At 42.8% G+C, this 14,161-nt stretch overlaps 1 protein-coding gene across 1 annotated transcript in view; it reads left to right on the top strand.

Moving 5' to 3' along the window:
* The first annotated feature begins 3,386 nt into the window (after positions 1 to 3,386).
* Positions 3,387 to 14,161, top strand: part of myo15ab (myosin XVAb) — an 88,043-nt gene continuing 77,268 nt past the window's right edge. Inside the window, 6 exon segments of the mRNA XM_030127833.1 lie at positions 3,387 to 3,426; positions 6,925 to 7,063; positions 7,186 to 7,631; positions 7,634 to 9,970; positions 11,459 to 12,694; positions 13,013 to 13,759. Coding sequence (XP_029983693.1) covers positions 7,242 to 7,631; positions 7,634 to 9,970; positions 11,459 to 12,694; positions 13,013 to 13,759 — 4,710 coding nt within the window. The 5' untranslated portion in view covers positions 3,387 to 3,426; positions 6,925 to 7,063; positions 7,186 to 7,241.

Genomic DNA, 14,161 nt, shown 5'->3' with positions numbered 1-14,161 from the left:
TGATTTGAAGATCGATGTATTACTTAGGCTAAATAGTCCATTAAGTTCTACAGCTGGAAATGATATAACATGGATATAGTTTGTTATACAATTATAACTTCTGGGTTAATTTAAACAGAAATAGGGTTTTGACTATGCTTGAAGAAATGGAAAAACATCTTTACTGTTCTGAGACTGCAGAGAAAACCAACCATAGTACCTAAATAGTTGCTCTTCAAAAGTGAGGGTCATCTGTTCTTCACAAAATTTTTATTTCATGTTAATTCGTTGAGCGGATTTGTTTCATGTTCCTTGAAGCTACTGACTGACACTGTAATAATACAGCTCTGGAAAAAACATAAGAGACCACTGCAAAATTATCACTTTCTCTGATTTTACCATTTATAGGTATGTGTTTGAGTAAAATGAACATTTTTGTTTTATTCTCTAAACTATCGACAACATTTCTCCCAAATTCCAAATAAAAATATTCTTATACAGAGCACGTATTTGCAGAACACATGGTCAAAATAACAAAAAGATGCAGTCTTTTAAGACCTCAAATACAGCAAAGAAAATAAGTTCATACTGATTTCTAAACACAATACGAATGTTTTAACTTGGGAAAAGTTCAGACATCAATATTTGGTGGAATAATCCTGATTTTCAATGACAGCTTTCACGTGTCTTCTCTCTCCACCATTGCTGTTGGATGACTTTATGCAGCTCCTGGCATCGAAATTCAAGAAGCTCAGCAATGTTCCATGGCTTGTGACCATCCGTCTTCTTCTTGATTATATTCCAGAAGTTTTCAAAGTGGTTTCAGGTCTGGAGACTGGGCTGGCCATGACAAGGGTCTTCATCTGGTGGTCTGTCCTCTACACCTTTACTGACCAAGTTGAGGCCAGGAGCATTGTCCTGATAGAAAAACCAGTCCTCAGAGTTTGGGAACATTGTCAGAGCAGAAGCCCAGTAGTTTTCAATAGTTATTTTTTTTGATTCCAAGTACTTTTGCGGTACTAATAGCACTGTTTTTGCCACCCAGCTAGTCCTATTGCAAGAAGATAGTCATGGCCACAGTAGTGGTTTATACTTCTCCTTCTTAAATAAGACATGGATCAGGTGTATATTCAGTAGAATAAGGTGTGCTTGTGTTGGAATTCAACAGACACAGGAATGTAATGGCTGTCATATATGCAGATATGCTGATTTCATATAAAATTGCAGTGGTCTATTAATTTTTCCAGAGCTGTATATCTGAAATTATGCAAAAATGTATACTTTTTTTGTCAAGAAAGCACAAAAAAATCTATCACAGCTTCTAAACCCTCCACAAATGCAGAGCTCACCTGATATAATCTAACTACTCATGCCGACCTATACATATGTCTCTCCCCCCTTTTTCTACCATTTATCACTGTTCTAAGAACCCTCCCCCAGCCCTCTTTTTTCACCTTCTCCCCCTCTTTCTCATTACAAGGACCAGGTGACAAGGAGCTGAAGCTCACCGAGACGTGCCAGCACTCTGAGTCTCGCTCCTTCCGAACCTGAATATCCCTCTTTTATCCCTGCATTCAACCCTGTTCATCCCTTCACTTTTACCCTATTCACCACACCTATATTGACCCCTCACATTCCTATATCCCCATCCTTCAGAACCCATTGTATAATAAACCACTTCACATCTATATGGAGTGGTCTTTGTTAAATTGAAAGGTATTTACAGCCCTAAGCAAGCTGTTGACTGGAGCCTACAATTACTGCAGCCAAATCAAAATCCAGATAATGCAGGTAGAGGATTCGCTCCAGTGGAAAGAAAACAGCAGTCTGGCAGTTGCATTTCTGCCTTTAAGTTCTATAAAATCAATTGCAAACTGCAAAAGAGCAAAAGAGAGCAGAAATGTGTGATTATGTTATTCCCAACCAGTATTTTTCAATGGTTTTGATTTTGATAAATCATTTTAGTTGCAAGCCCTAATGATTGAGTGTAATCTAGAAGACATTAGGAAAAAAATCTACAATTTCTACAGGCATAAATCTGCTTTCTCCACATTCCTATTATCTGATGACCTCGGATATATCTGATCTTGGCCATGGATTTAGAATAGCTGCTCTAATCTAACTCATATTTGACTACAGGAGATTAGCCTTAAGTTGTGAATAATTTCACTCTACATCAGTAGTTGTCTTATGAATCTATTGTGCTGTGCACGAGTGACCAAAAATTGATTAGGCTACATTGCACATTAGAAGCCAAAAAAAATGAAAGCAGTGTCCTGGTTTTGGGTAGTAAACAAGCTGGCAGGCTGGAGAGCTGACTGCACTGATCATGACTGTTCAGTGTTTTGCTGCCAGCTGTTGCAGAATGACAACAATATATTAAAATTTGTTTACCCAAAACAGTGCACATTTGCCTATTGGTTAAAGTCTATGTAAGTCACTGTTTCAGGAACAGGGCTAAAAATAGCTCCAAAATAGCTAAAGGCTTGTTTGTGTTAAAAAAAAAAAAAAAAAAAAACACAGTGAGGGCTCGCATCGTGGCTCACCACAGTAGGTTTACATCAAAGCCAGAACCTGTTTGGATGTGGACGGCCAGCCGGTCATGTGGGGGAGACGGCAAGGTCGTCTGGGTTATAGAGTGAATCCGGCGGAGATGCAGCAGTTTGCGGCTCGGTGCTGTTTGTTTGTTGTCAGCCGGGTCCATCTGGCGGGCAACAGAAGGATTGCTCATGTGGAGACGGTAACGGTACATTTTCTCGCACTGACTCTCACCTTCATCTGTTATGCTCCATTTACCCCTTGAGCCATCTAATGACACACTTTCCCCCGTCGTGTTCCGTCCGAAAAAACGACATGTTATGGATCCACGAGTAGTCCAGTGTACCTATATGAAAAGATAGACAACAACTGAAACGTTTGAAAAACTTTTATATCAGTTTCAGCGTCAAATAACACAAAACAACGCTAATTAGCTGAAACACTAAGCTAGGCTATATCACTTTTAAGCTAGCAGTTTGTACTTGTTGAAAAAAATATTAACATTAAATACATCATAAATTTGTTTATTTACCACTGTGTGTACATCAGTCAGCGTGTATCACCGTGTATGACCGACACTGCCCACCCGCGGTGCTCATGTGTCTCACCGGCGTCTGTGGAACTCAAGCCCCCGGCCACTCACCGAAGAATAGCGGTCGTTAAATATTCATCCTCCGTTCCCGGTGGCACACTTTTCATCCCTCCTGACCGACCCCTGCTGCTCCGAGTCCTGGCAGAGTAGCAGCGGGGACACAGAGCTGAGTGAGTGATTAAAATTTAGACACGGTTTTATTTAGTGTGGTTATTTTTTTTTCTTATTTTTTGACCTAAAAGACGATGGGGAAACGTGACTACGGAGCTCCAGTGACGTGAACATGTGGAGAGTGTGGTTGTGCAGCTGGAGCAGAGGTATGGTGCGGGCATCCACTGCTTCCTCCACACATACTCTGCACAGGATCAGATGAGTTTGTTTGCTACACACACTATTACTTCTCTCCTACAAGATAAAGCTTCTCCCTGGAGTGTGTCTACACTGTTGGTGCAATTCTACTGTATCCCCTTACCGCTCTTTATAAACGACTGCGTTAAGCTATGTAAAATGATGCCAAATGAGTTATTTTTCCGGTCAAACTAAGTACCTGCGGCGGAGTTGTAAACTGACCTGACCAACTTTAAGCTATTAAGTGCTGCAGGTGTAATACTGGTCCACTAGATAGCAGCAGATTACTATGTGTGTGCGTGTGTGCATGTGTTTGTGTGTATATTAAGTGACAAAGATGGTCTACTGCTTCCCCTTAGGACTTGAATGCTTTTGATGAGCCTCATCAAGTCCACCTCGATCATAAGTCTGCCTTTCTCTCCTGGGCATGTATCCCAGTTTCTCTATGTTGTCTCTTCTCTACAAATTCTATCAAAAGATGGAAGACCACCTGCCAGCAGCGATTGCTTTGGGAAGGAAGCAGACTGGCTGCAAGTCAGAGCTTTTTCACATTTGATGGGGTCTATTCATTCGGCTTCAAAGGCGGATGTGTGGTTAGAGACAAACCGTGGGAAATCCAGGGAAAAAATTACTCTTTCATCATGCTCTTGGCCTATCTAACACACATGTGCTCCCACTCACTCACGTAACACTCAAAGATAAATTCACACCGACTGTGCGCACAGCTCTACACGTGCTATCTTCATGCGGTCTTTGCTGGTTAGTAATGATCAGATAGACTTACACACCAAGACCAAAAGATCAGGATCTGGCAACTTAACACCTATACCCTGTAACAGGACAGATCTGGCAATCCGACCCCTTCCCTCTGCAAGAGAAATAATTTGGTTGATGGCACTAATAATCACAGCCCTGTTACCGATCCTTCGCTGGCTGTGTGTGCGTGTGTGTTTGCAAGAGTCATTCCTCTATTATTGATACCTTGAGGGAAGACGTCATGTATCTAACAAGTGGGTGTTTCTCCTGCCTCTGCTTCTTCTCCTGCTGTTACGTATGTGAAAGTAGGTTGGTGGTGACTGCTTGCACTGCTTACTCTGATGCTGTTTAAATATAACATTTCTTGGAATGATGTGTCACTGCTCTTTGCTCATACACACATGCAGCATTCACCTGCTAGTATATGTTACACTTGGAAAAAGGGGTGCTGTAGATTATGGTTAGATTGTGTAAAAGTGCGTCAGTGTGACTTCTCCCATGCAAAAGTTTGCATGGAACACATTGATGATACAGCAATTCTCATGAACTGTTTTGTATTTGATGACATCTTACAGCCAATCAGGCTTATCTTCTGCATCCCATGTCATCTGTCTGTCTGTCTCTCTCTGTTTCTCGACCTTTTGTATTATTTATGCCCCGCCCCCTCAGCAGCCCAGAGCTCTCAAGTTTCACCTGTAGAGCCAGATGACAAATTAAGACTCCTTCTACGACCCGCCGCGAGGAACTCCTCAAATGCACATACACATTTATACCCACATGCAAACACACACACACAATCAGGCAGCCCATCTGCCCTTCTTTCTGTCTTTCTACCTGACACACACTTGCTCACACGCACACACATACTCCAACACACTCTGAGGAGGGCCGTGTGAACAGAGGACTGTGTTGAGTGAAGGAATGTGTTGTAGTGAGCGTCACTGGATGGAGTAGGTCTGAAGAAGAAGCTGAATGAGACCTCAAGACTTTGTCCAGGGGTTGTTTGCAATTTGTCACCACTTTAGAGGAAACCTACAGCAAGGATATAACAAACTAGAAGACTGCAGAAACCATCTGAATCACCACTACCTCACATCCTTTTTGAAGATGACAGAAAACTGTCTTGATGATTGAATGTGGTGACGCTGCCAGGAGAGTTTATCTTTAACCACAACTCCACAGGTGACAAACTGGACCACAGAAGGAAGTATAGCTTGGGTTTGGGTAATGCTTGCACATTTTGTGTGTTTGCTTTTGTAGGCTTTATAGCTGCTTTCACAGAACGCATATGCCACAGGGACCCTGCTGTTGGGAACATTAATCAAGGCAACAGTTGTTTCTGTAATAGTTCACAGTAAGGTTAAGCTTTACAAGTATCGTGGATGATGTGGATGCGAAAGCAGAATAGGAATTAGATTTGCTCATGTTTTTGAACTCGTTGACCCTCAAACCTTACTGTGTAGTTGAGCATCTCTTGGTAACAGTAGGTGGATTCTGCAAAAGGGGTTTTGTAAAGGTCAGATTCGGTATTTTTAAGGAAACAGACATCTTTGTGTTATGATCAAAAGTCTGAAGAGTAGGGGTAAGGGATCTTGAACAGTAGCAATAAAGGAAGATAGGAGTTTCATATTTCAAAACATAATTTGGAAATGTGTGTAACATAAGATTTCATGAGTTTCATAATCAAATCTTTTCTCCTCAAAATATGATTCTGCCTCATCATCTCCATCATTTTATCTTTGATTTCTCTTTTTGACCAATGCCCTATTTTTTTTTTCTCTCTTTTTTTTTTTTTTTAACTTATTTAAAAGCTACTCTTGCACAGCTCTCATTGGGAGCATTTTTATCTATTGCATCATGAGGCCAGATATTGCTGCAGCAGTGAAATCCAGTTTTGGGAGCCAGGTTTAATGAATCAAGGACTGATAACTGATAATGGAAAACCTGAAATAAGTAACTGAATCAAAAACAAAGGGCCCTTTCTTTCTACAATGGCAGCAGGTTACTGGTTTGCTTTGATATAATCAATGCCAGTGCTAAAACAGATGCAGCATGTTAGACAATACATCTCTACAGCTCTGTTAGTGGTATTAAATGTAGAAGAGTGTGAGACAAGAGCCTACAGTTGGAAGGTCGTGAAACTTAAGTAAAGTTGACATGACAGTATGTGGAGGATGACCTTGCTAAACCAGCCGCCCAAGCTGAGTAAATGTGTTTTAGTATTGTTACATGAGTTGGGATGTGGCATCAAGATAAGAGTCAATAGACAGGGTGGGTGAAAAGAACCTCGGCATTAGAAATTGCTGATAGGATTTTCAGTATCACTGAAGTCATGACGAAAACATTTTTTAAACAGGCAACACTAATGGGGATTTCTTATTGTCTTATTTCTTATTTTCTTAGTATCTTATCCCAGACGACGTCCTTCAGAAGGTTATTCATTCCCTCCTTGGCCGTTTGAGGAAACTGGTTGATGCCACCGGTGCTTACGTTGAAATGTGAAGATTAACTTTCATTTTCACATGTGATACAGAACATGTATCATTTGTTTCAGTTAATTTGTAATAGCAATATGGATTTTATTGCCAATTTTTAATGTCAAGTTACTTTTCACCCACCCTGTATACCTGCTGGAATTGTTATTATTTATTTATTAATTTTTCCTGTGGGCATGAAAAATATTCTGACATCACCAATGCATTTCTTTACAGTTGCCTTCATGGGGACCAGATTTGGGCAGTATAGAACTACTTTGGCCAGGTGGACCTGTCCTCGTGCTGAACCCACATACAATAGAAGCACTGAGTCAATCACGCATATCTAAAACAACAAATCTTCTTCCTTCGGAAGGTCAGACTCTTGATATTTCCTATTATGTGATACTATCTTGATACGTTGATGTGGAACTAAAAGTGGTTTCTCTCCATATACATGTATTAACATTTAATATTTTTGTATTCATGTGTTTGAAGGTTTATAGCATTGTATCCTGTGAGAGGGCATGGTGTGATACTAGCCACTTGTCAAAATGCCTTTCAAGAAAGACCCCAAGAAAGATGCCAAGAAAGGTGGAAAGCCTGAACCAGAGAAAAAGAAAGAGGAGGAAAAGAAAGGGAAGGATGACAAAAAAGGTGGAAAAGATGACAAGAAGTCCATCAAAGATGATAAGAAAAGTGTCAAGGATGACAAGAAAGGAGGGAAAAAAGGAAAGGAGGAACCACCCAAGGGGAAAGATGATGGAAAGAAAGGAAAAGGAAAGGGGAAGAAGGATGAGTCTGAGGATGAGGAAGAGCTCCTGAGTGATGAGGAAGAGGATGAAGATGTCAGTGATGAAGACGAAGATGAGGATTCAGAGGATGACAGGAAAGGAAAGGGACGGGGAGGCAAAGGGGCTAAAGGAAAGAAAGGAGGTAGGTCTAACGAGATGAAGACTCAGAGGAAGAGTCAGATGAAGAAGATGAAGATGATGAAGATGATGAAGATTCAGATGAACGCAGCAAATCCAAAAAGAAATCTAAAAGTAAAGGAGGGAAGTCTGGTACAGACAAGAAGAAGAAAAAGAAAAAAGACGAGGGTCCCAAAGTTCCAATTAAGGAAATTCCAAAGAAAGGTCTGAAGAACATGTCCAGAATGTTCATGAAGTTTTCTGGCTTCAAGAGGCGCAGGAACAGTAGAAAGAAGCTAAAAAGTACTTCACGATTATTTCTTGGACTGGGGAAGAGAAAAAATCGCCTGGCTAAGAAGAAGCGTCGCAAATCCATGCTGAAGATTCGTTCTCGTTTCTTGATGAGATTTAACGCCAGCAAAAAAAAGAAAAAAGAGAAGGAAGCCAAAGCGAAGGAGGCAGAAAACGGTGGGAAAAAGCCAACTTACATGCTGGTTCGTTTGGGGGGTGGAAAAAACACAAACGAGAACACGGGGGGCTTCTTTAAAGGGTTATTTGATAAAAAGGATGGTAAAAACCCACCTAATGGTTTTAGGGACAGAAGTGTCTTGCTTGGCAGGGTTGCAGCAGCAACAAACTGGCTGACCCAACGCTTTCTTTCAAATAAAATGGGAGGACGTAATGGACATAATGGGTGGGGAGGGCGGAGAGGACACAGCCGGCGAGAATATGTGCATGGTTACCATAATGATGGTTATGACCACGGGGGGGACATGTATGGCTATGACCAGCATTATTCAAACCACCAGAAAGGTTATGGAGGCTATGATGATGAGTATGGTGGTTATGGACAGGAAGCAGCTGCTGGATATGAAAGTCAGGGTCAGTATGGTTACTATGACAATGGAACAGGAGGAGCAGACTATCAAGACCTCGGATACTATGAGGAAGAAGGGATGTATGATCCAAATGCAGAATATTATGAAGGTGGTCAATATGATGATGGGATGGGGGACTATTACAACCCTTATTCCACTTCCCAAGGATACTATAACAATCAGGAAGCTGATTATTATGGTTACCAGCAACAACAGCAAATGGCAGGATATGGTGATGAGGGTCTTGATTATTATCCATTAATGGGTGCAGACCACATGTATGCAAGTGAAGTAGATGGATACCTTGATCCTCAAGCTCAGGTTTATCCAAATGATATGGGTCAAGGAGTTTACTATGGTGATGGGCAAGCCACAATGGGTTACTATGATAGTGGACAGGCGGGCTATTATCAGAATCCTTATGGAGCAGCAATGGGAATGCAAGGAGGATTTCCGCAAGATTATCAACTCAACTATATGGATACTGGCATGCCCGTCCAAGACTTTAGCTCCCAGCAGGCCATGGGATTGCCACCAGGAGGCCAGCAGATGTTGGGCTTTGGAGGTCAGGGGATGGACCAAGTACAGGCTATGTATGGGAATCAATTTGCAGGCCAAGGTCAGTTGGATCAGTATGGAGTAGACACTGGTGGGATCCAAGGAGGTGATATGACATTCAGAGTGCCCAGACCTCAAGTTCGCCTTTTTGGGAAAGAACGTCTAGATGTACCCCTCCCACCTCCACCTACCTTGCCACCTGATCCAGAATTCGAAAACATGTCAGAAATCCAGTATGAAGACCAGATACTTCTTGCACCAGGTCAGCTTGGCGACACAATATCATTACAGCAACAAATGCCGATGGCATCACAACAAATGATGATGCCTTTACAGCAACAAACTCTAATGCTCCCTCAGGAACAAATGATGATTCCCCCACAGGCATTGTCGCCCCAGCCACAAATGATGTTTCCAGAACAGAGTTTGTCCCCCCAAATGATGCCATCACAGGTTATGTCACCACAGCCACAGGTGATGTTACCAGAACAGAGTATGCTCCCCCAAATGATGCCAGCGCAAGCTATGTCACCACAGCAACCAATGATGTTACCAGAACAGAGTTTGTCCCCTCAAATGATGCCATCACAAATGTTACCACAGCAACCAATGACATTACCAGAACAGAGCATGTCCCCCCAATTAATGGCATCACAGCTTATGTCACCACAGCAACCAATGACATTACCAGAACAGAGTATGGCTCCCCAAATGATGCCATCACAGGGTATGCTACCACAGCAACAGATGTTCTTACCAGAACAGAGTATGTCCCCCGAAATGATGCCATCACAAATGTCACCACAGCAACCAATGATGCCCCAACAAGTTATGTCACCACATGAGCAAATTATGTCCCAGCAAATGATGGCACCACAGCAACCAATGATGGCACCACAGCAACCAATGATGGCACCACAAATGATTTCACCACAGGTATGTTGTTCTTGCCTATTTGCTTCTTTATTCTGAATATCTTTACACTCTTCAGTATTACAGGATAGCTCTCCTGTGTGAGTCTTGATTTTAAATGTCTTCACACTCCTCACTATTAGAGCTGCTATTGAAAACATCAGTGAGCATGTTGTTCCTTATATCTACTAAATTCATTCTAGAGGGAGGGCTGTGGTATCTCTTAAAAAGTTCTTATCTACTTGTTAATACAAGTAAAGTGCAAAGATAATGGTGCAGTTACTTTCTAAACAGAAAGCAACTTTTAGTCTAAGTCCTTTGTGCACACACAGATATTTTTAGGTGAAAATGGCACAGCATGGATGTCTGTTTTAACCCTTTAAGCACCAAAGTTGCAATATTGCAACAACCAACATAACTGGATGAAATAGACAGCTTTTTGAAATCTTGATATCAAAATTGAATATTTAAAAAAACCCAAAAAAACTCAGTTGCCTAAAGTGTTAAAAAATTTGGGATTCCTCCACATCATTAAATTTATATTGAAATAATCAATAAACACCCTTTAATCAGTGGGCTGCAGCTCACCTGTCTGTCATTGGAGTTCTTCATTTAGAGGCAAACCTGGTCAATGTTCCGGGAACTGAAACCATTAGTGTGTTGTCCTATAACGCTTTGTTAAAATATCCAGCAAACATTTTTACCACTACCTTGACTGAGTTGTTTGTCACTTTGGATGTGGACTAACATGCTAAAACATCCAAGGTGTGCAGTAACACAAAAAAAGATGGTATGATAACAAGATAAAGTGGAAGAAATATGGAACTGTTCAGGTGTCTTTTACGTGGTAGCAGTACAAATCTATCTCAGATTCTTATATCACTGCAGAGTGGTTTTGTGATTCTTTGTCCTGTGAATAACCTTGAACAGTGCCTGTCACACACAACCACACCAACCCTCACCCCCACCTCACCCAAGGCTCAACATCTTGCCAACTTTGTAGCAGTTTTAAGATCAAGCAGTGAGTGGAATTAGATTCAGAATAGGTGTACAGTTTGACTCTCCTATACTAAAAAAAGGAAATAAAAAAACACTGAGCCGGGCACATAAGACAGGGTAAATTAAAGCATTCAGAACTCATAATTCTTATGCTAAGCTGGGATTTTATACATGTGCTGCACTACGTTGGGGGAGAGGAAACAGATTAGCAAAACTTTTGTATAGAAATTGCTGTTTCTCCTAATAATACAAGACATCTTAATAGTTAATTTCTTTTATACAGGTAAATAATTGAATCTTGACAGCAGTTAAGTGTAAACAATACATCTTATACTAGGGAGAAGTGGTATTTTATTTGTGAAAAACACTGTTTCTTTGTACTAATGACACAACATTCTAATCAGCATTGGTAAATGTATGGTTATAATTGTAAAATCGATTGTTTTTCTTTTTTTTTTTTTTCTTTTTTCTTTTTTTTTAATAACATCTTCACAATTTTTGTTGGTTTTCCAGCAGCAAATGATGGCAGAACAGATGATGATGGGTCAGCAGCAGGGATATGGCCCTCCATCAATCCCTACACCAACTGCCATGATTATTAAGCAAGCAGGTATGTCCCCCCTTCCTGGCCGGCGCCTGCAGCCGTCTCCAACTCCATCCCGCCGGTCGGTATTGATGCCTTCACCAATGATGCATCGCCATCCTGGTGTCATGCCTTCTCCAGTAGCTTCTCCAATGCTACGACCTAGACGAACGCCTTCTCCACAACCAATGCGAAGCGGCTTTGTTAATGTCCAAAGGGCCCCTTCTGTTATGTCAAGACGGATGTCACCCCCTGCCTCCCCCATGGGTTCCCCACTTGCCCGTCGTAGAATGCAACCTCAGAGACCACCATCTCCCCTGGGTCGAGCTCGGCCACCCTCACCGTCTCACTCTATGATGCGGCGTAGTCCTCCACCTTCACCAAGAACCTCTATGAGGAGACGTTCTCCACCCACTTCACCACGTGCCTCCATTAGGAGACGAAGTCCCCCTCCTTCTGCATCACCTGCTCCTGCTCCTGCTCGCAGTCCATTTGGAACTCGGAAGCCACAGGCACCTGCCTCCCGTCCACATTCCCCAGGGCGTGCATCTCCTGCTCGAGCTCCCTCTCCCTCCTTTTCTCGTCGCAGTGTATCCCCTGCAGCCCCCCGGCCTGCACCATCACCATCATCACCCACCCTCTCCCGCCGTTCAACTCGTTTGCTCAGGGAACCTACCCCTTTGGCCAGGCCTAGGATGGGGGGAAATGTTCCCTTAGGTACAGTGAGGCCATCGCCTATGGGTCTCCGTGGGCGCCCAGTACCCCCACCAACCCAGAATGTCCGTCCATTCCGTGCCTCCTCTATACGGAGCAGTAGGTCTTCAGTTCTTACAATAGACTCCTCCCTACACTCTTCACCTTTCCACTCCCCTCACATGGTACATCGTGCCCCTTTGGGGAGGAGGGAATCTGGCCGTTTTCCTCCACGCCCTGTGGCTCGAGGACGCCCTCTGATGGCTCAGCAGTCTTTACGAAGGATGCCTCCTGCCTCTCCTCAGCCATCACTGAAACACATGCCACACCCTGCATCTCCACGTCTGTCTCCTCGACTTTCCCGTCAGTCGTCGCCACTTCCACCTCATGCAGCTCTTCCACATGCTTACATACCAGACATGCATATGTCTAGCCCCTATGCTGATCCTTACATTGATCAGTCACAACAGTTTGTTGCTCCCCCTTCTCCAATGCTGTCTGGGGGTCTACAGAATCAAGCTATGAGAGGTACATCCTACGCCTCTCCTTTGCAAAGACCAGTGTCACCCTATGAGCAGCCTATGCCCCCTTCTTCTCCGATGCTGTCTGGGGCTTTACAGAATCAAGCTCTTCGAGATGCATCATATACATCTCCTTTTCAAGCTCCAGTGTCACCTTATGAGCAACCTATGCCCCCTTCTTCTCCAATGCTCTCTGGAGCTCTACAAAATCAAGCTATTCGAGGTGCATCCTACGCCTCTCCTTTGCAAAGACCAATGTCACCTTATGAGCAGCCAATGCCCCCTTCCTCTCCATTGCTGTCTGGGGCTTTGCAGAATCAAGCTCTTCGAGATGCATCTTTTGTCTCTCCTTTGCAAAGACCAGCATCCCCCTTTGAGCAGCCTATGCCCCCTTCTTCCCCAATGTTGTCTGGAGCTCTACAAAACCAGGCATTAAGAGAAGCCTCTTTTGTGTCTCCACTTCAGAGGCCTGTGTCACCATATGCACCATCTGTACCCTCATCTCCAATGCTCTCTGGGGCCGTAAGACATGGTCAGGCATTAAGAGGTGTGAGTTCTTATCAGCTTCCACAGCTTCAGTCACCATACGGTCCAACTGTTGTGACACCGTATGATTATATCGCTGAACCTGCTCCAGCACCATTGCTCCATGATGCCTTGCAGCACCGAACTGGTTTGCAGGGTGTCTCGTCTTTACGATCCCCAATCATGCAGCAACGTAATCCTTATGCTCCACCTGGGCCTCAGCTCCACAGTGCACTACAACAGAACCCAAGTCTGCGGCAAGCATCATTTCAGTCATCAATGCAATTTAGGTCCCCATATGCTCCGTCCTCACCAAGGTTAGGGGCTGCTCTGCAAAACACACAGCTGATGCAGGCATCATACCGGCTGCCAGACGGAACCTTGGTGTCTCCATATGCAGATCCGCACACCTCCCCAAGGCTTGGTGCCGCATTGCAAAATCAGCAAATCCGTGGGGCCACATACACTTTGCCTGATGGATCAGTTATCAGAGTAAGTCTTATTTAAGATTCATGCTTGTTAACAATAACATCAAGAGAAAAAATATAACAGGTGTTCAATAAATGTTCAGTCAATTTCAATGAGATAGCACTTGGACACCAGAACAGCATCACATTCATTCATAGTATGGTAATATGTGAATATGTTATGTACAATAAAAAAGTACAGGGGTGGACTCTTGTTCTGCCTCAGATATTCTTTTTTTAAATGCTACACAATTTCCATCTGATTTCTTCAGTCAGGAGCAGAAATCAGCCTTTAAACTCAAAAGACAATTAGTTGCTGTCATTGTGGTAATTGTTGATACTCACTAAAACTTTTTTAAAATCAGGTTTTACACTACAGATTTACACACACATGCACACACACACACACACACACAAACAAACATAC

Source organism: Sphaeramia orbicularis, chromosome 1, assembly GCF_902148855.1.
Source record: "Sphaeramia orbicularis chromosome 1, fSphaOr1.1, whole genome shotgun sequence".
Classification (NCBI taxonomy): Eukaryota; Metazoa; Chordata; class Actinopteri; order Kurtiformes; family Apogonidae; genus Sphaeramia; species Sphaeramia orbicularis.
This window is presented reverse-complemented; position numbering and strand designations above follow the sequence as displayed.